Source organism: Helicoverpa armigera, chromosome 21, assembly GCF_030705265.1.
Source record: "Helicoverpa armigera isolate CAAS_96S chromosome 21, ASM3070526v1, whole genome shotgun sequence".
Taxonomy (NCBI): Eukaryota; Metazoa; Arthropoda; class Insecta; order Lepidoptera; family Noctuidae; genus Helicoverpa; species Helicoverpa armigera.
The window spans coordinates 3,260,970-3,286,530 of NC_087140.1; the positions used below are offsets into that span (position 1 = coordinate 3,260,970).

General features: G+C 36.1%; 1 protein-coding gene and 1 long non-coding RNA gene across 2 annotated transcripts; one reads left to right on the top strand and one right to left on the bottom strand.

Moving 5' to 3' along the window:
- Positions 1 to 3,705: 3,705 nt before the first annotated feature.
- On the bottom strand, positions 3,706 to 17,800 carry LOC110380911 (protein TRC8 homolog). The gene is made up of 2 exons (XM_021341068.3): positions 17,286 to 17,800; positions 3,706 to 6,126 (listed from the first exon to the last, which is right to left on the bottom strand). Exons 1-2 carry the CDS (start codon positions 17,536 to 17,538, stop codon positions 4,367 to 4,369), a joined length of 2,013 nt encoding a protein of 670 aa, XP_021196743.1. The 5' UTR covers positions 17,539 to 17,800; the 3' UTR covers positions 3,706 to 4,366.
- Positions 8,432 to 9,284, top strand: LOC135118346 (uncharacterized). The gene is made up of 2 exons (XR_010277527.1): positions 8,432 to 8,905; positions 9,079 to 9,284. It is a non-coding gene; the product is annotated as an uncharacterized LOC135118346 (long non-coding RNA).
- Positions 17,801 to 25,561: the final 7,761 nt, after the last annotated feature.

Sequence of the window (25,561 nt, forward strand, 5' to 3'; positions counted from 1 at the left end):
CGTCAATCAGAAACATGAAGAGAACTCGTCAAGACAAATTCAACGAGCCTAAACTCGATGGGTTTACTAAAAGGCAGTTCAGGGTTACGTCTCCTATCTTCGTGCCTTAACAGCAGACCAGCTCAGTGGTTCCAAAAGACATTAGTGTTTCAAATTTTAGATCTCACATATACTTGCAAGTAAACTGAGCGTGTAACATTCCTATCACATCTAGCAAACGAGCTGATGACCTTGAAGACCTGAACCGATTTCCACCAAACATAGCTAAGAACACTCCCGACTGACATACCTTTTAAACAAAAAAAACCGCATTACAATCGGATCATCCGTTTGGGAGCTACGATGCCACATACCTACACACACACACACACACACACACACACACACACACACAGACACGTCAAACTTATAACACCCCGTCGTTTTTGCGTCGGGGGTTAAAAAGACTAGACCGGTTGTAGGTCAGCTGATAAAAATAAGACTATGGTTACGAAATACATGGTAATCATTTCGAAGTATGATTGTTGTATTGTATACAGATACAGGTAATGTAACTTTGTACTGTTGTTCATAAGTTACATACTCTTCTCTAGGGCAATCATTTGTATCCGGTTGGACTGGAAGCCGACTTCATCAACGACGTAGATGGGAAAAGGCTAGGCAGATGATTCAATTGATTAGCTACGCGAAAATATCCAAAAACATACAAATCAATAACTGGAAACACGCCATTGTTGTTAATTTGTTTTTAACACGTATCAGGATATTTTTGTCATGGTTGTTTCGGAGAATCCCGCCAGTGCAGTCAGACTTTCTGATTCACACTAATCCGATAACCAGACTATTTTAAGGATATGTGTTGGAGTTCTTAGTAAGATACCTATTAAACAAATAAAGGGAAGACGGTATATTCTATTATTCTTTATAAAAGCAGGCATTACGTTGGGGGAAAACCGAGCAAAGATATTGATTGGAAAAGTATGCACCTACTAAAATAGAAGCAGTGTTATTTTCTGATGTAGTGGCCATAATTTAGCTCTTGTTTTACATACGCACACAAGATTAGGTACCTATTACCGGCCGTTCCCAATATTCTATCGATCTTCTGTATTGTTACTAGAGATAGGACCAAAGGGTATTCGGTTTCCCGGGTAACTGGGTTGAGGGGTTCATATAGGGCAGTCGCTCCTTGTAAAGCACTGGTACTCAGCTACATCCGGTTAGGCTGTAGGGGAAAGGGGGGTAGCCCCGGCCGGTGGGTAGCCTCGGCCATAGTAAATATTAGAATTTCGCGCGGCGTGACTTTGAAGTTCGTGTGATCTCCATGTGCGTTTAAGAGTAATTCGTCAAATACAAAAAGTTGAAGTCGATTGATCGCTGCGTTCGGGCGTGATAGAGTCAATTTCTTTTTCGTCGTCGACGGCCGCGTGACTTCAATTGTTTCGAAAACCGTTATTCATTGGATAAAGGTAAGTAATTATTTATTTGATTTTATTTACATAATGGAATACTATTCTATTTTGCACTTTGAAGTTTATTTCAACGCATAATTAGCTGCTTTTTTTTAAATATTTTTTTTTTCGAAGAAAGTCATGTCGGGTAACCCCGGCCATTAGTTTTGGGGGTATCGCCGGCCATATGTTAGTCTATATAGAGGTTAATATTTTAAGTCTTAATTAAAAAAAAAAATATTTTTTCAGTGTCACAATGCCTAAATTTAAAACTAGAACTACGAATCGCGGAGACTGGAGTGAAGAAAACATGAAAAAAAGCAATTCAAGCGGTGCTTGAGAAAAAATGTTCTGAGAGAGCTGCCGCAGATCAGTATGACGTTCCACGAACTTCTCTGCAGGATCAGGTCAAGATCGGATTTAGACTGGGCTCACGAGGCATGTGTAGATATAAATCCATCGGATTTGTACTATAACTACGATGTGTGTGTCGCCAAAAATCGATTTGGCCACTAATTACGTAGGTGGCCGGAGCTACCCGGCACTTTTAAAAGATATCAAAATTTGACCACTATTTGAAGTGGGTTTAAAACGTATTGGATATTATTTTTGTTAAAATTTTTGATATTCTAATACGAATAAATATTGTGTTGATTATTTTTTCGTAGTTTTCGTTGTATTTCCCTTGATAATTTAATCACAATAACAAAAAAACAAAATTGGCCGGGGCTATCCCCCTTTCCCCTAAGCCGACCCAACATAGTTGGGAAAAAGCTCGGAGGATGATGAGATAGGGGTTTGACACAACTTATATGGGGCTATTTTCAAAATTATATCTAACTCTAACAGGCAAATGAACTGGCATGTGGAATATTGGGAAAGGCCAATACGAATACTATGGTGTTTAGGGACTTTACCCGAACTTCAATGAACAACATTAGTCATCACAAAAATTATTTGTATTAGCGACGTGCGATAATTGTTTTGCCAAAACTCATGTTTATTCTTTTGACACCTTCCTACGTCTCAAGATTTTAAGGAAAAATAATCGGTTATTAATCGATAAAGATGGATTTGTTTTTTCCTCATTTTTCTTTGATATGGAAGTACATATTATAAAATACACACTTCAGTTGATTTTCTCTCCAAGTTTCTTGTGACTTCGTAGCAAGGAGTTCCTCAGTTTGACCAGTAGATATGCTCTTGCGCGATTTTCTCGCGTTTGGGTGAATCAATTTTAATGCGGTTTTTCTAACCTGTAGTTGTAGGTACTGCAATTAGTTTAGAAACTACGTGATCTAGATTTAATGTAAAGGATTCCTTAATATTTTTCCCTGTTGATAATTTCTTTTCTATTCGTACTAACCACACAACTAGAGTGTTGGTAAATGATAAAGTTCAATCGGCAAGGTTAACGACATGCGTGCGAGGTCAACCATTGACACTACTGTTTTGATTTTTTATCGTTAACTCTCAACTGATGACGTTTTTGTATTAATTTGTTATAATTGATAGACGTAATGGAATGGTATTAACAAAATTTTTTCTGACAATTCTTCAAGGATAAGTCTTAATATGCTAAATTTTGACTCTGGAAATTATTCTAAAATCATCATCTGCCTAGCCTTTTCCCAACTGTGTTGGAATCGGCTTCCAGTCTAACCGGATGCAGCTGAGTACCAGTGTTTTACAAGGAGCGACTCCCTTTCTGACCTCCTTAACCCAGTTTCCCGGTAGACATTGAGATTTACTTATTTTTTCTAAATATTTCTCCAAGAATAAGTCTTAATAAGTGGAATTTAGACTCTGGAAATTATTCGAAAATGTATGCACATAGGTAACAAAGTTATCAAGTTTCTAGTTTTAAGTGCCTTTTGTAATATTTTTAATCAAAAATGTCTTTTTAATGCATTTTTGGTATAGGTTTGGCACGACCGGTTTCACTATAGAAAACGTGTTTTATGTTGTCGCGGTTTGGATTTTGGAATTTGATGTTTAATTTAATATAGTTTTAAGGCGCATTGATTTTGTCACCGTGCACGAAGATTATCAACATTAAATCCTTGAACATATTACTTTCCCCAAGCATTATGATTTCTTCTCAAGTTTCCATTATAATTAAGAGTGGTGTATGGTGGGATTCAGTGAGCAAAAGTGGGAAAATGAATTGGGTAGGAAGAGGACACAAATAGGATCTAGAGATGTCTTAGGAGCCTGGCAACACTGCCAGAAGGATGACGTGAAACAAAACAGATTTCACACAATCATCGACATTTAATGCAGAATCGGAGTCTTCCTTAATTCCATAGACAAACAAATTACATACTAAACTGTGTAGCTCATTCACACCGAACGATATCCGTAATATCATCAATTCATTAAATATGTATGTACGTTGTACAAATAGAAAAAACACACTTACTACTAAAATAATAGTTTATTTACAGTTTATTATGGGAGAAAATTACTATTTTTATATTTTTTCATTTAAGTTACCTCCAAATATCATATAAGCTATTTCTAAATACCTTAACTATTTACAAATAGCTTCGTATTTTTTTCCTCTAATACCATCAATAAATATTTCCAATATTAGAATTTTTATCGAGTACTTGCAATTTTAAAGTCTGGAACGTGTACATGACAGGAGACGTCGACAAAATTAAGCATCGAGTATCCACTAAGCTTATACTAAGTAACCTCACGCAGCATATTGAGAAAAAACCATGCATCACAAGACAAAATTTAAACCTTAAATCACAGGTATATCGATCTGATTTATAATATATAAAAAAAAAAAACAATAACTTACTATACAAATCGAAAAAATATACCACTCAAATAAGTCGGTTCGCAAACTGATAGTGAGTTGTAACCTAAGTGGTACGCGTTCTCGTGGCCTAGTCTCGAGCGAGTCATCTGACGCCCTCGCCCAGTAGCAGCTCTGGATCCTCCTCGAGCAACAGGTTCTGATTGTTGGTGTTGTCCTCATTACCCTCATTGTCTTTGTTGCCGTCTGCCTCAATCTTGTACAGTATGTCGTGACACAGTGGACACCTGTCTTGTACGTATAGCCACTTTCGTAAGCAGACACCGTGGAAGTAGTGGTTACAGCGGGTAATCTTTGCCGAGTGCATTTCTTGGTAACATATCGCGCATACGTCGTCGAGTCTGTTCAACTGGTCGGGGGAGGCCTCGCGTAACGAATTGATCTTATTGACAGCAGTTCGTCGCTTCATGAACACGGACCAGCCGGCTCGCGCCTCGCACCATATGTTGAAGTAGGCGTGAATGCACATCATGACCGCACGAATAGCTCCCCCAGACTCGAACAATAAGATCCAAGCGCCGTTGAAGAACAAAAATATCCCGAAACAGAACTCTATAGTGTTCCCGAATGCTCGAATGTAATACACATAGTCGTCAAGTTGCTCCCAAAATGTACTTCGGTAGGCATCGATTAGGAATAGGGAGTAGATCATGAGACTGACAATCACTTTTACTATCACCTCTATGCTGAACGCGCTCACAGCCAGTAGCCATGTCGAAATAGTATGTTGGGACCACAAATATACGAGCAAAGAGATCGGGAACATTATGAGGAACGCGCATACTCCCAGAGCTCTGATGTGCCGGTGTGTACTTGGATTGTGTGATGCGCTCAGAGACATCAGCATAGGATTCACAATGTTGTGCAAAAAGTGCAACAGAGCAGTGAACAGCAAACAGAAGTTCCTGCAAAGGCGTATAAACCTCTTCTCAGGATTCAATGATGTTAGGCCTGTCTGTAAGGCTAGTATATAGAATAGTATTGCTGACACCGTTCCTATACTTTTGTCTTCTTCCTCGTCCGTTAACAAAATCCATTGGAAGAAATTACCGATGTAGTGGCAAAAGAATGAGATCACAGAAGTCATGCCGAGCACGGCAGTGATAGTTTCGCAGCCAGTTACTAGCAGCGACTTTGTCATGGAAGCGAGAGATTGTACCGCTAGTAAAGTGGACACTTTCAGGCCTTCTTCGGCTTCTTCGTCGTAGTTGTCTACAAGGAGCATCAGCGCGTGTTCAGCGACACGCAGCACCCAGAACACTCGCAACACGCACGGAACATTCAACCGCATCCACTCCGTCTCTACGAGTGCTGACAGACCGTAGTTGCTGACGAAAAGCCGGCCGTGCTGATAGCCGGCGTACACCACTTGTATCACATTATAAGCCGACGACCACAGCACGTACTTCACTAACAGAAGCGGTAACAGTGCTGAGAACACTGGCGAGTGGTGCAAAAGGTTTGGAGGAACTGGGAGCATCGCCAGGAACGAGGGCGCCATAAAGCTGATCGGCAGAAGCTTCTGTATGGTCGAGTACCGCGGCCCGAGGTGCACGTACTTGAATATGACAGCCAACAGGAACTGTATGGCATAATTTTGTATGACCAGAATGCCTGGTCCATCGACGTCGATGAGATTTTTAATGTTTAAGTTTAAGATGTCTTCTAAGATGCTGGTGGAATGGTGAGGTGAGTTTTCGACTAGCGTTAAGGCCTGCACCTGCTTGATGGCCGACACATTGGTCCAGTATGACACGAAGACTAGGCCGACGGACGTCAGGTAGAGATACACGATGATTAGGTGTTTCGTGTACAGAACGAATATGCAGAGTGCTGACATGCATCCTGGAACAGAACAAAATAAACGAATCAGTAATTAGAACTTGAATATAAATGTTTTTTGGGAGATATGTTAACTGGATTCATATTGGTCGTTGTTATGTTATGGATAGTTAATTAATGCACTTTATTGTTATTGCTTTAAACTTGAATAATAACAATGATTCATATATTTTACAAACTCGTAAGCTATCTAATCAAGGTATTTAATTAATTGCTTCATACATTAAATGGGTTTTGCCAAGGTTTTCCCAAGGTTTAGACTGTATCTGAAGACTTATGATGTGTTTTGTCCATACAGAGACTTTCCTTAAGAAATATCATGCACATCTGGGCAGGTAGGCTGCGTACAATGCATTTGGAAATCTTTTATCAATGCATTGTATTGACTTAAATAATTAGTATGGCATAAAAGTAGTAGAATGTTTTAATTACATCTCAATGTAGTCTGGCAGTGACATACTTTACTGTTTCATAACTTGATGTTCAAAATTCATTGTAAACGTCGGTCAAGGTTAGTACGGAACCGTATTTTTTTTCTAACATTTGAAACCAGTTCCGAATGATTAGATTTTAACATTTTATAATCCAATTGATTTGCTTTGAGTGCGTAACTAGTTCATGGGTAGAAATCCTTGTTATCGAACTTTCATTACTACTAAGCATTCCTAATCAATTTTATCAAACAAGAAACAGTTATCGTAGACCACTTTTATCTCTTTTGTGTTTGATATGTAAACAGAAGAAGGTAAATCCGGTTTCAATTGTTTAGATTGATGACTCATATAGGTGCACAAAATGTACAAGTAGAGTTCTAGACTCAAAAGCATGATTCAGAATTCAGTGGATAGTTATCAGGATTTTACGGTATTGATGTGTGAAATCTAATGATAGGCTATATGGTACAAAGTCCAATAAAGCAACAAAATAAGAAGTATGATATTATACTGTTAAACTTTTAAGGTAGTTGGACATTGGAACCATATAGGAGGATCGAACGGTTCAAATCTAGATGACGTCAGAAGAGATTTTAGGAATATAAATCACATAAGAATGCCAAGATATTTTTTATTGAGTCGGGTTGTAAAAGTTTTAAGTCATTGGTCTGATTTTGGTGTCAGTCAGAGCCTTCTATCTTGGGCTCGGGTAAAAAAAACTCGTTTGGCACACTTTGTAACCGGAAGCGAAAACATCACCCATTACCACAGACAATAAACTTTTAGCTAGCCATCATTCTCTCTTTAGTTTATGAATCTTCAGTGCTAAATGCGATTTCAATGAAACTTATTTTTGTTTTCATATTCGGGAGATTCTGTAACGTGGTAAAGCAGAAGTTACAGACTGTTAATGGCTACAATCCACCTGTGTTTTCTCTGGAGCCTTTCTGGCTTCCACTTTTGGGAAACTCCCGTAGCCAGATAGATGGAACCTAGGAGACGGTTTAAATTCGACTGGGAGACTGTTAAATTCGGGCACCAGAAGTAGTTCTTCTTTAGAGGTTAAGGACGCGTGTGAAGCAGTGGGAATCAACAAGTTCTATATTTTGATGAATTTTATGATGTTTTAACGAAGTTTAAATCAGTTGAACAGTTAGACGCAAAAAGTATGTACCGTAATTCACATGTTGTAAGATGCCCCGTTACTTTGAGCTCTTCATAACAAACTAATATTTACAGAAAAACCACTTAAGTGAGCACTTAGCAACAAGTTGAAGCAAAAAAAATGTGTTTTGTATATTTTGGTACAAAGTTGATTGTTACCTATCTTAATTATTCATTGTAACGTTTTACGTTTTTGCACTAATTATCATGAATCGAAGAGAATTATGATATTAAATTCTAAATATAAGATAAAATTGTTTATTGATTAATAAAATAAATGGATGTATATTTGGAAATAAATGGTTAGGTTATCAAAAAATGAAATTAAATGTACTATTGAGTTTTGTTTGATTATTTATTTGTTATGTTATGAGTAGTTTAGGAATTAGTTCCTGTTATATTTGACCAGACTTGCTGTCTTTTCAGGTAAAGTAATATAAAAAATATATTTCTCAGACTATTATTAACCGAAAAATGTATGTGATGCCCTCTTACTAATTCTAAATCGTTTAAATACTCTTGCGCATCGCGGTCATTGATCTTTCCCATTAGGCCAAGTGCAATGTGAAATACAAACATTATTTGTATAAGTTCATACTCAAATAATAACTAGCCAAAACTCTTGATATTTAAAAGTCACGATGTAATTACATATTATCTTACATACCGGTAAATATCAAAAGGGCTTAACATAAACCACGAACAAAGTATACTTATGCCCTCTTATTATAAAACGCGGTATCAAATAAGTATCGGCTTTTGTACTGCCTTTAATCCACCTTTAAGTACGACCTTGAAAAAACGTTATTACAAAACGCAGTTTATCGCAAGTCCTATTACTATCTGTAGTACAAAAGATAAACCATCGAGCCCCCTAGTTTAACTGCAGTACTTAGTCGACAAACGTCAAATTCCGACATTATTTACTTTAAGGTTATTTGTTTTGTGATGAAAAAAACGAAAGTGGATATAAATATGTGTGATTTGGAATACTTGGATGTGTTAGACTACTATTGAGAGTGTCCGGGGACCCAACAGAATGCGTCATCGACAAAATCTCTTCAAATTACCTGACGACAATTTTCGATATAAATATCGATTTACGTTTTTCGAAATAATAGTCAAATGAATGCATGATGATAATCCAGGATGATCCTATGATGCTCAACTGGGCTCGCCATAAAGTAAGTAGCCTTTACAATGCAAGTAGGTTGCCAAAACATCCTAATTAATTGTATAAGAGTCAAAGTTTTTATTATGGATGTTTGTTTATGTTCCACGCATAAACTACCACATAGATTTTGATGAAACTCCGAAAAAATATCAGATTATCATACAGTCTACTGTTTATTTACAGATTCAAGACTATTTTGGCGTTTTGCACGCCGTATCTCTGCCAGTAATATGCAATGTTTGTAAAAGACTGGAAGCTTGCTAAAATGTACAAAAATGCCTAGATGAGAAAGGGAACAAGATTGTGTGATGAAGAACAGTGTCCAACATGTATCAGTGCATTTGACTGTATAAATAGAGATCGGAATAAAATATAATTTTCTACTTTTATGTTGTTTCAAATGTTTCATTTTCTTTTGGTAATTTAATGCACACGATATTCTGTGTGTAAGTTATTGTGCACTTTTTGAAGAGGTTCTAATTAGATGCACAACGTCTTATTTAATCATTTAAATCGGGATGAAAATAATCCAAATTATTTCTAACCTAAAAACAAAACATAACTCAAATACGCGCGCTGACGTTCCGTTATACGCGCAAACTCGATAGTTGTTTAAAAGAGAATAATTGGATCATGTATGTATATCGTTAAAAGATACTAGAAATATAAAATTACCTTTAAATAATAAAAAGTAATATTTTCAACTGCAGAGATATTTTTTTTATTATCATAGTTATTTATTTTTCATCAAAATAGACTTAACAAAATAATGTAAAAAGGAACGGCCATAGAATTCGGAACGATTGAGCGAATGATTTAAATATTTGTTGCTTATAATCTGTGGATATTATTTGAACCATAGACAAATCGAAGTACTAGACAGTCTTCTCTTAGTCTACGTTTTGTAATAAGGATGTAAAGACTATCGTAAGTACCGTAACAAACCAAGACGTCTTCAGTCGGGTTTAAACCACTACTTGCGGCAGTTTTTATAATAAGAGGGATGATGTTTTTTTAATGGCCGCGTAGGCGTTTGTAATTCTATTGTTTTAAAACAATACCGTGGTCCACTAAAAAGTACGCCGTATAGACTGAATATATCGTTCCCTACATAGTGTACATATAGACAATGATTATTATAGGCATTGATTATAGCAACGACTGTCAAGTAAAATGTAGCGACAGTTTATAACATACTAGCTTCCGCCCGACAAGTTCGGTTATATCGCGTTTCCAAGAGAACTCTTCAAAAGTCAGGGATAAAAACTATCCTATGTTCTTTCTCAAGGTCAACTCTGTACAATAGTGTGTATCTCTGTACCAAATTTTATTAAGATCAGTACAGTGGTTTAGATGTGAAAGCGTAACAGACAAACAGACAGACAGAGTTACTTTTGCATTTAGAATATTAGTAGGGATACAATGTTCCTATGATTGAGGTACCTACTGCAAAAACGAAGAAGGGGACTAAAATAAGTCATCACGTGTGCAAAATTGCAAACCGATTACAAATTGATAGTTGTTTTATGTACGGATGATTTGAAATGTGAATTGAACACATTATGTACAGTCAACTTCAGGTAGTAGTAGGTTCAATGGTAACAGTTTTATAGGAAATGGTATTTATTACTATTGGGTTTAGGTGCATGAAAGTTACCACTGACGTGCAGTCTACCGTACGTATGAGCCTGTTAAAATGTTCGTCTCATATTCGGTCGGATACATCCATGACCTACGTCGTTTGCCTGAACAAAACTTTATTGAGTACCATTTAAATATAAGACGTATGACGAGCTGTAATTAAAAACACGATTCTCATGACAGACATTAATATTAATAATGTCAAAGATGGATGAGCAACTTTAAAAACAGTTGTAAGTTAATCTTTTTTAAGGTCACAGTCAATTCTTTACAAAATACTATCAAAATGGGTTCAGTGGTTTAGCCTCGAAAACACGACAGGCAGTCATTAACATAATTTGATAATACATAGTAGTTAAGGTCGTCCAACATGCTGAGTTTATAAATAAATCAAGTTACAAGTACAAAAACCTACGGTATTTAGTTGATAAGATATAAATAGAAACTAATAGTGAAGACAGATATAAAATGTTAACGATGTTATTTTTTGTCTGTAGCGTATTACATAACTGTATTAACCTTTTGTCAATGATAATGTTTATTGGGTTTTATGAAGAGTATACAAAAAAAAACGGGCAAAATGTATAATCGAATTGGTATATTCGCGTAAGATGCGCAACAGACAAAAATAACAACTGACTCCAGACATACCCTAAGAACCGAGTACCAGACTGGGCGCCATCATTTACTTTTGGCGAATTTTGCTGCAATTTCATAATATTCATCTATTATTGGTTTCTAGATTGAAACAACGGTCATTTTCTTTGAAACAGTTATGATTGCGATATACCTAATTTAGAATCAGTTGATTAGATTATCCGCAGCTTTATCAGGCGTGTAGATCAAACGTACTCAACGTCCATACCCTCATTGCCTATAATCAAACCCCACTCGTATTTGAGAGGCAGATTTCTTTAACTACTAATCCACAACATAATATCGTCAACGTAAAATTATTTATCAACGGGAATTTGCCAGTAATCCAGACGAGAGTCAATCAATACACTGGTACTTAGTGACGTCACATCTTTGTCTAGCCACGCTTCCAGGCGATCGATAGCTTCCAACCTATCTACAAAGTACACGTATATACCGCATGTCTGCGTGAATAACGCCAGAATATCTAGACCTTTCGTTGTATGGGATGTGGGAACCAAGCCGGTCTGAATTTATACTGGTTTTGGTTTAACTATGGGTATGCAGGTTTACACGTCATAAGAGAGGGTGCGTTGCAGTTTTGGCATGATTGCAAATGGGGCAGATTTTATGCAGAAATATTTATGAGGACGAAAGAGTTATAGGTTTTTTGGTGGGTGACATATGGAAATACAGTTAATTAATTATTCATAATCGGTCCATTGTTAAGATTTAAAAGATTATTTTAAAGTCAAAACAATGTTTTGAAAACAAAAGTTTCTTCCTCTACGTCAATGATTAGGTTTGCTTAACAGATCATATAACATTTCGTGGTATATTCGATTTTTAGAATGCACATCGGCATTACATTTCAAAATTAGTTTGCCGATTTAATGATAAAATTAAGGTTATTATTAGACATTTTCCTTAACATACTACATAATAAAAAAACATGAGTTTCGAAATGTCAAAATTAAAGTAATTTGGAAGGAAATTGTGACCTTGCTGTGGCTTATAGAATGTTATATTAGTCGTTCAGATTTAAGAAAGAATTCTACATTTTCATATCCTGTTCGCCTAATCATTTAACAGTTGATGTCTAACTTACATTCAGTGTTCTTTTTAATATATCACTTTCTCCGTCTACCATTTTGAACTAAATCAAAGATCTCTATAGACCGTCTGGCCTAGACGAGATAATAATCTCAAAATGTCAGCTTAGCTAGATAAAAAATTGTCTAGGAAGACAATGACCTTACAAACCTCGGCTTAGTCTACTAACCACCACGGCCAAACTTATAAGTACATAGATAACCTCGATCGATATAAAACGTAAAAATATATAAATATTTACGCTAGATACACAGTTCAAAGTGGTAAATAAATAAACATATTTAAATGTGAATACAGTTGAAGTCAAGATTTTATAGAAAAAACGTTGAAAAGAGTTATCGTCATTTGTTAATTAATTTAGCAGGTCTTTTGAAGTGGGCCAAAAATATCTTTTGAGTCTGATTTTGGTAGTTTTGTAATGTTGGTCATAGTTCAGCCAGTTTTTATTTATGAGTTTCGAAGGTGTTTTAAGGTTCACGAACACGAGTAGCAGTAGCAGAAGTCGAAATAGCTCTTGTTGCCTTAGTCAAAATGATTTCTTAGACAGGTAGGTACCTCAGCACTGATTGAAATTACCCTATAAACTATCCTTATTTTTAGCCTCAAAACTTGTACAATCTGGTTTCTTACTTTATTTATTGTTCACGATGACTTGTTAGTTTTTATGATAATCTTTGTCGACGTGTAATAGTTTACGTGTAGATAATGGCCTTGCAATGTCATCGTTCATATCAAAATCAAATTAACCTATAAAGTGCGTGGTAAGACAAAACAGTTATTGTGATAGACAAACATTCGCATTATATAGTTTGAAATAAGGTTGCAAATAAATAAACATGAACGCATCAAATGATTGACGCACACGCTTGAATTAATTTTATATTCTAAATATTTTTGAGGCAAAAATTAATAAGTTCATTTCTAAACCGGTTCTCCGAAAACACATTTGACTGCTGATTACGGACCGGAAAAAAGTCTTAAGAAAATAAATAGGACGAGTGCCCCTTAATTGCAATTTGAAAGAACTTCTTCATGCATCCAGGATAAACTTAAAGAATGACGGACCTATTCTTATTTCTTACTAAGTAAATAAATAATTCTTGCCCACGGTTTTATTCGCACTGCTTAGTTACGAGTATTACTGATATTAGTACGTTAAACCAATCAAACGCGCCCAAATGAAATGTGATAGAGCAAAGGTCTAATTATTGTAATTGTGTTTCTATAGTATCCGGGTATTCTGTTTTTAAAACTATCGTTTACCGGTACAAGCAAAAAGCTTAGTAGTCCAAATATTGATTTAACTGGTTATTTATCTCAGCTCGAATAAGAGGTCCACTAAAGACAAATTAGCAACTTGCTGATAATGAATTCACTATAAATACGCAATATATGAATCTAATACAATCAGGTACTTAAAGAACTGTAATTAAATCTAATCAAACCATCAAATGCACTCCACATTTCGGCGTTGATGTCAACGAATCCTTTGCACTTACTTACATATGAAAGAAAAAACGTGAGGACCGGGTCATTGAACCTAATTGTACCTTATGTTTTCCTCTTACTTGCATGCTATTATACCGCTTAATCTTTCACAAGAAACTGCAGTCGCGTCTTCGAAAACCGAGGACGGTATTTTATTGTTGGCCAATGTCTGGGGTCATAGCAGGATAGAGAGATTAGCTGACTATGCCAATAACATGAACTAAAGCTATAAAAGGCCCGCTAGGGTGTGGCTCTAATACACCATGATTTAGCCATTAGTGTTTGTGAACCATGGCTCTGAATATAATCTAGACCAATATCCTGTAACTATTCAAAAATTTCTTAATGATAAAATTTACTATGTACGCCTCTCACACTATACGTTGTGTAAATTGTGCTAAAATATTTTGATTCCAAAGTCCACTCAAATACTACGAAAATTAACATGGGAAATCCCAACAAACTTTGGCAGAACTCGATGTTTACGATCACTGAACCACCAGTTAGTGTAAAGTCTGGTTTAATATATCATCATTCTCCTGCTCTTATCCCAATCTATAGGCAGCGCAGCAAGTCTTCTTCTTCCATACTTCTCTGACTCACGTCATCTCACAAATACACTATCCAGCCATATTGTCTTTCCTCTCTGTCTTTGTCTATCTCTTCCTATACATCTAAATTAGACCAAATCAATGATCTAGTTAGCCTATATATTTTTGACCAGTGGAAAGTCATTATCAGCTTTCATAATTTTACCCCTCCAAAACTACATGTTCCGCTGACGTCTTGTAACTTCTAGACCTTAACAATACCAGTTACGTCTAGTAAGTTCATAAACCTATTATTTAACAGCCAACAGACAGTCGCCGGAACAGTGGAGGGAAGTACAAATTAACGGGAACGCCGGTCAAATTGTAAGTAACGCGATATTTCAGGATACGAGCGGTAATCGACGCGGTTTCTTTGAATTAACATTGTAAAATTAAACAGTATATTGAACTGTTTGGGTTGGTTGTTGAGGCATGAAAGGCAGCTACATCACTTTTCTTGGATCTAAATCTATACTAATAAAGAGGAAACATTTTTATATGTTTATACACTAAGGGCTCCAAACCTACTACCTATAAGGACTTGAAAATTTTTATTGGCTGTTGGAAAGATACATTACACACACACACAGTTAAACCAGGAGAAAAAGCTAGCCTTCAATAAATAAGTCTATTCTAATGATTATTCCATGAAATGTAATAATTTTGATTATTATTTTGTGTAAAAATTTGAAAGTATTTTTAGATATTAATTTAAGTTACCCTTGGCATTTGAATAATGTATGAAAATTACATTTTGGATTTGAAAGTAAAACGCAGTAGATACAAAAATCTGACTCTTTTTCGGCCTGCATGATGAATCATCATTCAAAATTAAAGTTTGTATGTTATTATGTTTATGGTGCCACAAGTTTTGAGATTACTAAGAATACTGAACAGGTTTTATATGTGATTAGTGGAATTTTTATTTCTGCGACTTAGGTATTTCAAAACAAAGTGTAATTTGGTTCAGATTGATTATAAAGACAGGTGAGATACTAAATATAAAGGTAAGTATTTAGTTATGCCCGGTTCCTATAAAAAGATACAATTAATCTTGCTCATATAGATAGCAGTTTTTTACCATAAGCCTCAATATAATGTCAAAATTACCATCTGTAAGCAAAAGAAGTTGTTTCTTGCTTATTTAAATGGGGCATTTGTGTTTTATCAGTCCTATATAATATTTCAATGTTACATTGGCTTCAGATATCAGCAATACTTTTTAATACACTTGCCAAAAAAAAGGTCCTCAAATGTTCTCATTGTCATCAGGTCTATGTCATAGGTTATGTGGAAAGTCTGACAAGTCTGACAAATAGACAGCAAATCTTGAAAGTTATATGGACATGCGCCTAGAAAAGCAAGGTCTAGCAAGTGAGAGACTAAAAATATAAATTAAGTTTATAGCCTGTGTATCTCTATGGGAATGAGGTTAGTATTGTATGAAATGCAGATTAAAATGGTTTCTCTTTTTTTGCACCTGGCTGAGGCAAAAACACTGTTTTATACAATAGAATGTTTATATTTGTTTGAAGTTTCATGAAATTGTATTGTTTATACAAATGTCTTGAAGCTGGAGAGCGAAGAAATTGCCTGAACGCCTAAACTCAGCAGTGATTGGTCAAATTAATAAAACCAAACACTATGAGATACATGGAGTATTCTTTTAACCAGGTGGGTACAAAATCAAAATCAAATATCATTTATTCAAACTTGGCTGCAAGACAGCACTTTTCGAATGTAAGGAATTTACAAAAGACAGCCACGACTTCCTATGTGTTTTTGCTGTGAAGAAGTGGCGCAACAAACTCCCCAGCAACACATGTCTGTCTATAGGTTAGAAGAACCTTCAACATTGTTTGATATATAAATTTGTATACATAGTTCCATGTCATTTAGTATAAAGTTCCATGGGAGAAGTTCCTGGCAGAAGTTTCAATCAATGGTAGTTTCATTCTCACATTGTATTGCTGTGCTTAAAAGGTTTAACTGTAAGTAATTTTAGAATAGGATATTTCCCCAACTACACAAGGCCTAATTTTACACTAACGTTAAAACAAAATAACTTGCAATTAGTTAATTATGATGTATATTTATGTATTTCTATGCTTCAACACTTGCTAACGAGTGTTTGGACCGCATTGTATGCTAATCAGCTAAACTATGTTTAACGTACATACCTATGAATTGGATAATAGACATTTTTCAACACGTTTTCATACTGAAAAATTGAAAGCGGAGTTACGTATTTCAGGTAATTATTAGAAATAATAGCGTTATGTAAGAATTTGGGTGGGTTACCGCATTTAAGTGCAGCAGCAATTAATTTTAAAGTGTTTTGATTCATATCTTATAGATGGGTTATGTAGTGAACGTTTTTCATAAGTGCATTCACATTTATGTGAAGTAAGTGCCTATGTGTGATAATTACAATTACTTACTTCAAGTTTATTTTTGTAAGTTAACAATTCAAACCAAGTTCTTTTAATTTTAATCATATTTGGAATACCTACATGTTGTTTTTAACCTTAAGTTTTATCAATGATATATCAGGAACTGTGGTAGGCATGAAGGTAAAGATAAAAAGTCTGTTCAATGGTGGGAACTTCATTATTTTCTTGATTTCTGATTCTATTTTGAGGTAGAGTTTAATTCAGGTTATCAGGGGAGATCAGAGGACATTGCATAGAGGGCTTGTGGTGTGGCATTTTTTGTATGACAAAGGATGTAGGAACCATCAAGATCCAAGTCCAACATTGTTACAAGTTCAACAGTACAAAATTAACAAAATAGAAACCACATTCTGTACACATTGCCACGACAGAATAAACACAACAATTTCGAAAGGGAACCTCAAGTTTCGAAACTATTTTAAAGGCTGAATGTTGCAACGCCAGTGCTCGCAAATAAAACGTCACTTACCTAAACAGCACACGAGGAATTTGACGATAGTGAAGAAGAACGCGTTGTAGAAATTCGCGTCGTAGTAATTGACATCTGGATCGGAGATGTCGACCGCCACTCCGTCCACTGTGATGTTGCTGAGCACGGAGCCCTCCTCGCCCGAGGACACCGGCAGCCCCAGGCTGATCTTGAGGAACTCATCCACCACAAACAGCGGCGGCACCCGCAGCAGCACCTCCACTAGTGCCAGGGCCTTCGACCTCAACGACATTATTCATTTATGCAGACCTTTGCACACGTTAACACTGATAATTTAGCACTCACAGCCAAAACAACGGGCTTACACTGTAAACTTTCACGGGATGTTTTTGATTGATTTATTTTGTACCTTTATAAACTTATTTGATGTCACCAATAATAATGCGAAAATAATGACTGAAATTTTTGCGACAATAAAAATTTGACATTACAAATTTAGATGTTGCCAGACTAGTGAGGTTGCCAGCACACGTAGTGCGACCTTTCTACTAACTGATATAAAAACTTGAAACTGATTGCAAAACAAAAAATAAAATACAGATTTACAATGCGCGACCTTAATTACGCACAATATGAAGAAAAAAAACTAGGCACGTTAAAATGATAACGCCGCATTTATTGAACTCATTGAGGTGTGCGTATAGCTTTACTGATCTCGGGCGTTTAGTTATCTTGTTGTAAACTTTTGATATTTTGGTTTATTGGATCGTTGAACTTGTGATTTATGACTATGACTGATACTTAAATTAAAATATTTTTTGACATGGGAATAATCTATACATATAATAAAATGATAGGAAAGTCAAAACTGTACATTGAATATTTTTTTTAAAGAATACTTGGGGGGTGATCCATAATCGATTCTGAACCCAAATATGTAGTTTTTAGAATTTTTGTCTGTATGTCTGTTTATCTGTTTGTCTGTATGTTTGTCCCGGATAAACTCAATAAGTACTGCATGGATTTAAATCAAATTTTGCATGACTATTACCTGGGGGCCGGTTCAACACATAGGCTATATATTATCACGCTATCACCTACGGGGGTTGAGCAATGAATGATTAAATAAACGAAATTGGAAATTTTATATTGGTCACGCAGACGAAGTCGCGGGCAACAGCTAGTTATATATATATGTATATTAGTGGACTGCCCTTCACCTGGTGTATTTAGTTGTGGCTCTTACCGGAAAAAAAAAATCACCTCGTGTTTCCTTTTACTATCTTTCATCGAGGGCACGGGTATTATCAAAGTATTCTTGCATATCCCCACATATTTTCGCGCGTCAGATGTTCTCTGCGGCCTTCACCCAGCGGCCGCAGTAGACTCCACTAAGAGGGGCATGCAACACTACCCTGTATCGAGGCTTGTTTCTGTTCGACCGACTGACGCATAGGTAGTCGCGCACGTCTACTAAGGTAGGTACATGAGGTTCTAATGGTGGTTTTATGCGAGTTTTGAGCATAAGAAGGTCGGACCATCAGGGACACAATTCCGCTATTTTACTTAAGCGACATACGATTCACATCCGTCTAAGATCCAATTTCGACTTAATTACCTACAATTGAAGTGTATTTGGTATTCCGCTATTTTTCTTTTATTTAAATATTATTATTAAATATACGTTTTTGTCCGTTTCTGTGATTCAATAATAAATCATATTGTCTGCAAATTTAATCGTAAATACGATTGCAATATGATTGTAGAGCAAACTACCGTATAGACCAAAATCACCAAAATAGCAGACCAATCGCAAACCAATCGAAAGTCGTTGGAATACGATTGGTCTTATATTAGTAGTAGAATGCCCAATATGGTTAAAACTGCCATTGCGATTCAATTTTTATTCAATTTTGACATTATTAACTTAGGAGGATAGAGTACAATTGCGCTATTTTACTTAAGCTACATACGATTCACATCCGACTGAGATCCAATCCCGAATCTTTTACGATTAAAGCGTATGTGGCATTCCGTTATTTTTTCTTTTAACTATACGTTTTTATCCTTTTCTGTCATTCAATAATGAATCATTTTGTGTGCATGCAAATGATTTACGATTGCCTTGGTGGTCTAGTCGTCGCACAATGGTCTGAAATGGATAATTGATCCGTGTATTGGAGAGCACGTTAATGTCGGTCGTGTCGGAATGCCGCCCCATCGGGCTATGAGAGTAAACGAATAAAGACTACACCCTGTGTTTTCCTATATGCTTGTGTACTACAATATGTCACCGCCGAAATTGGCCTTTCAGGCCATTACCTACTACTAAGAGATAATTTCCCTATCGTCAACACCACCGTTATACTTTATAGCTATTCTGTTAGGTACGAACGGTAGGAACTATTGACAAAATAACGAATACAAAGATTCGCATTTGGCTATTTTTTCCATATCAGTCAGTGCCCTAGATTTAAAAAAATAGGAAATGGGCTGTTATTTACTTATAAGATTAATCTATCAGTTCCAATATCTGATGATGATAAGTCTAGAATTTTATGAATGTTTGATTATTTTCTAAAAATAGCGGAGCAGTGAAACAGAAAATTAAAATTGTGTCAATACGTAAACATTTAGCTTCTGAGCTAAATAAATCCTTATTTCATATTGTTGCATAATGTTAATTAATGCTCCAAGATGTCTTCTTGATAGCGAGACGTCCCGTAGCGAGGAAAGTGAAATATTGACCACCACAATGACCATGATCACTCTGTCCAGAGGTATAAACCTAGACCTACAGCAAAATCTTAGTGAACCTAAGCACTATGTGCAATTATAAATTAGACGCACAAGAAGGCATATTGGAAAAATCTGGGTTAGATGGTAGAAGCTAGAATAATGAATTCAGGCAACCACAGCTACGAAATTCCTGATTCCGATGACGTAATACTGGCGACTCATTCTAAAAAACCTCATTTCTCTTACCATAAACAAACTGCTTTACAATTAGAAATTATTTTAATGAAAACGTGCAAAACTTTTTGAAAGTGAATAAATAAAAAGCTTGGAAAGAAAAGAAAGCTAACCGGTAAAGTTTGGAAAAGCGGTGGAACTGAATCGATATTACTTACAAGGTTTCCTCTATGGCTTCGTCAGTTGCGAGGCAAATTATAGTTCGGCCGTTCAGAGAATGCGTTCCTGACACCTATCAGTTAGTCAGGACTAGTGATGGGCACAACATAACACTGAGTTCGTTACCGTTCCTCCAAAATAAACCGCCGCATTATTTTAAGATTATTTTCGTTTTAAATTGGCGGAATCATTTAAAATTTATATTTTAGTTATTTAAGTGGAAACCAAAAAAAGGTAATATTCATATAATAAAATCGTTTTATTTATTCTTTGTTACAAAGTTACAATCTGTATTTCTATGCAATAAAGTAAGTACATCGAATTGAATGTGCGTACAGAATATTAATCAGACTCCGATTCGCTTGAGGAGGTGGTGTCTTCATCATCATCTTCGCCTACGTGTATTATATTAGGTATTATCAATAACAGAATCAATCCTGATATCTCGGTCAAAATCTTCCAAAATCAGGTTTTTAGAGCTCTACCTCACTGGGACGCCATGGCGACGTTGCCAAACCGTCGCCAAGTGAGTTAGGTTCCATACATTTCAATACTAACTGCTTGGATACGTAGCCGGCGACGTCGCCATTGGCGTCCTAATGAGGCAGGGCACTTAGTCTTAGCGCACGAAATGACAACAAACGACTATTTAGCGTCACAAAATGACGGCCCATGATGCCATTTGGGTTACCATTTTCAACCTAAATATAAAATGCTACTTTCTTTCGCGTTCAGTTTGATCATAGTTTTATTTTTATATTTCATAAAAGTTATCCTATAGTCCATTATTTTCAAATTCTTAAAAAGAAAAACAAAACGTATTATTTTATATTATAAGTATAACTGTATAAGAACCATCAACCAGAACAGATTACGATACTTGCCTGTTATTTTTAGCACAGCACTACAAATATAAAGCGCTGACATAACCTTGTAATAGCGCAGTATAGCTTTAGAAAAATATTGTTTACCAAGTTATTTGACACTCAATTTGGCACAAAATTACAACATTCATTGATTATTATTGATATAATAATGTTGTTTTAATGCTCAACAATTGTTAAAACGATAAACAACCAGCAAAAATATTTTTATCGTACTGCAACGCCATTACAAAGTTACGTCGTCAGTTCAATCGCGATGTGTCAGAAACGCATTCTCTGAGCGGCCGAACTATAAAAAGATCGTATACCGTTCATGTATTGTGGTATTGTTGGAAGCTTTCGAAGCTTTCTATATTTTCTTTCTATACGATTGCCAGTCGAGGAAAATATTTGATTTTATGATATCTACGCGAGTTGAAAACGATTTATTTCACAAAACATTCATGTGGGTAGACTTTTGATTAAATACGATTTGGATAGAAGGAAAAAGCTTCTTCATATCTGTAATTGGTTTGATAGAAATATATAATACATAGGTATCTATTAGCCTATTAAGTTTCCTGAAATACCTATTCAGAGGGATATTAAAAGAAAGCTCTTCTGTTCTACTATATTCGTATAGTGTTCAGGCTAAAACCTAAAAGGGATACAACCTCATGGCTTAGCTCTATTAACTGAGGTTCGTCTCAATGAGTATCTGATTCTCACTTCCCGGATCTCCGAAGCTAACGTTAAGATTAAAGCTGTGGGTAGTGCCCACCAGCCGATAGAACGATGGTAGCAGCATAGATCCTACGGGGTCCTTTTTTATAAGTGCGCACGGCCTGGAAGTAGGTATAGACGTTCCCGAATTAGAATTGTGTGAACCTACCTATATCTAGTAGTATGATTTTTTTTAGTTTTTTGTGGAGAATGAATAATAGTAGTCAAGTAGAGGGACAGAAACTTGTGAACCACTTTATCTCATCAATCATATTTCCATTAACGACTATGCATTTTGTAAAAATGGATATTAAGTTCTTAAAAACTAAAACAGCATATAATTTTCACACATCAAATCCATAAACGCACTCATCAAAAGATTATAGAGCAGAAAATTACAATAATTACATTTCTAAGCGGTTTTACCGCCATTCTCGGAAGCGCGCGAAAAAAGGCAAAATGGCCGCTTATCTGTCAGGCACGCGCACGGCACGCGTTGCACCCCTCAACCGATTAAATGTAAATCAATCGTAAGAATGGACGAAAGAGATCGGTAGTGAATCCGCAAAAACATATTGAGTTACAAGTTTTATCTTTTATTTGCGTTTCCGATTGAGACGTATCGTTTTACAGATGATGATTGCTCATGTTATTGTGGTCTGTGGGATTGTTGTTTTTGCAAATGGCATTTTATGTATCGGGATGGGTTTAGCTCAGTTAATTGATCGGTATTTTGAATAATGGCTTGCTTTTGTTTTTACAGATGCGGAAAGACTGAAGTAGAGAACACTAGATGATATCCTGGGGCCCGATTCTCCTAATTTTACTTAAGCGACCTTCGATTGACGTTCGACTCGATTCGACTGAGATCCAATCCCGACTCGATTACGATTGAAGCGTATGTGGCATTCCGCTATGTTTTCTTTGAAATAAACGTTTTTATCCTTTTCTGTCATTCAATAATGAATCATTTTGTCTGCAAATGATTTACGATTGCAAAATTATTGTACAGCAAACTACCGTATAGACCAAAATCATCAAAATAGCAGACCAATCGCACACCAATCAAATGTCAATCGAATACGATTGGTCTTTTATTAGTAGCAGAATGCCCGATATGGTTAAAACTGCTATTACGATCATATTGCGATTCGATTTCTATTCGATTTTGACATTATTAACTTAGGAGAATCGGGGCCCTGACATGCGCCCAAATGGAATTGGCCCATGTAAACTAACAAGATGAAGCCGAAGGATTATAACAACTCTAGTACATAAAAATCTATTATAGATTTTTTCTTACATTAAGCGAAGATATTTCTATATTTTATTAACTGCAACAAAAAAGACCAAAAGAAGACTTAAACAATAAAACACATTACAAACAAATCTCCCTACACGATTCAAAGCACCCCTAAAATTACCCGCTAAGTAAACAGACTGTATTGTAACCGTTTTACCTGTCAGATAAAACGGTTACAATACCGCCACACTTGCCACTGAGCCTGAGGGCAAATACAGGTGGCAAACCATGGCAAACTACAGTCAATTGTTATGTTAGCTCAAGTAGCTGATGCATGATATCAATGATCATTTCATTTGCCGTTTCAAGGGGCAACAATCGGGTATGAAAAGGGAGATGGGATGTGCGTGGTGGCAGATTTTTATCGCGATTTTTTGGTTGATAGTGTAAAATTAAATAGGTAGATAACTTGTGAGAATTTTTTGATTGATTGATGTCGTGGGAAAATATGAGAATTTACTTGTATGATAGAGTTGAACGCGCGAGTCTTCTTTTTACCCTAATTCCAAGAAATTAGAGATACTAGCCGCAATTTAAATAAGTTCCGCATTGAATGATGATTTGATATTAAAATTATTTGATCTACCTTCTTCTCGATACCGAGGTAGCTCTTCCCACACCTGGATAAAACTTGGCCCTTCACCATAAACGGGCTTCCTAACACTGGAAGAATCGGATTGGTCTGGTATTTACTGAGATTAATGCAGAAGCAAACGAATATATTCCTCAGCTGTATAATATTAACAAAAAAATAAAATTAAGCAAAACGACGTTTACTAATTAGGAAGTTAGGAACTGGGCATGAAAGACTGCATTTTCCAATCCAATACATTAATTGTCTAACTTATATCCTGTACAAAATATTCACAGAGCAGCGGTGTGACGTTATGTCAAAGGGAGTTCATCCTCGGTGTCCGGTTACCGGACGAACGGACACGATATACGACACTTCCGTTTCCGAACGATCGACTTTCCGACAGGTGAGCTCCGCCCGATCGATGGATTTGAATTTATTATCGAGGTGTTAAACTTATTGTAATAGTAGTTACAAAGGCTTATTAATGGTAATAGGTACCTCTTTTATTTTGTAGTTAAGATTCAATCGCATTTTGTGAGTTCGCTATTCTTGGAGGAGAGGTACAGTGGGCCAAGGAAGTCTTCACTTTTATATAACGTTTGCGTGAGATCTTTTCCTAACGGTTAGGTTCATTTTTCTAACTGGATATTAAGATATTTATGGTGTTTTTTATGGCCTTCAAGGAAATGAATTTAATCCATAGGGTCGACTGATTCTGGTCACAAACTGCGTTATAATTGAATGTTTTATTAAACAGGATAAACATAATCTATTTACATAGAGATCTGTGCAGTACGCATGGTCAACAAGGAGTCAGAATTGAGGGTTGGGTAGAATCAGAGCTGCACGTGGATGAATAAAAAACCAGTCCTATGAAGTTACTAGGTGGGTACTGCCAAAAAGAACAATGATATAACATGAAAGGCTTCTTAAACTTTTGTACCGGTCAAAATTCTTCGATAACAGTGCAAGGAAAAGAAAATTACAGGCACAGCTTCTTAACTTTGATCTTTCGGTATGTATAACACTGGAAAGACAGCAGCATCCGATTTTGCTAGAAGCCGACCCCAAGTTTGGGACAAGGCTAGACAAATGGTACACTTGTTAAAGAAAGTCAATGACGATACGAGTATGTACGATTTTAGAAAGAAACCTCCCGAAAAGTTATTTTAATGCATATCTGAAATATCAAAAACAAAGATAACGAGACTCCTTGCACTTACATACGTTCTTTTTTATTTTTATTTCCTTTTTCGAACTTTTCAAACAGGTATAGATAACTTCTAGCAAAACTGCAAGTCTTTCCAGAAAGTTCTATCACAGCAATCTCCCTGTGTGGGCTGGACCACCTCACCGGCCGGCAGCTCGGCATCACTGTTCAATGGGCCGTGTGCCACTGCACGCACAACCTGACCAAGGAGTTCTCACGGTGTGACTTCCCGCGACTTCGCGCCAAAATATGTTCGCCATTTTTTGTTGGCGACGTCATCCGTTAGTGTGAGGTTTCATTGAATTTAGGGAATTTAGGCTTGTGTGTGAAGTGTTTGCGAAGGTGTAAGCAGGTGGGAAGTAATTGCTTATGTATTAAATGTTATTCAAATAAAAGTTTTTGGAGTAGAAATTATTCTGAAGAAATATGTGTTGAAAAACAACTAGATCCTAATGCCCAGATTACAGATTACCGCGTAATTTGTCATTGTGAAGCAGGTAAAGTCAG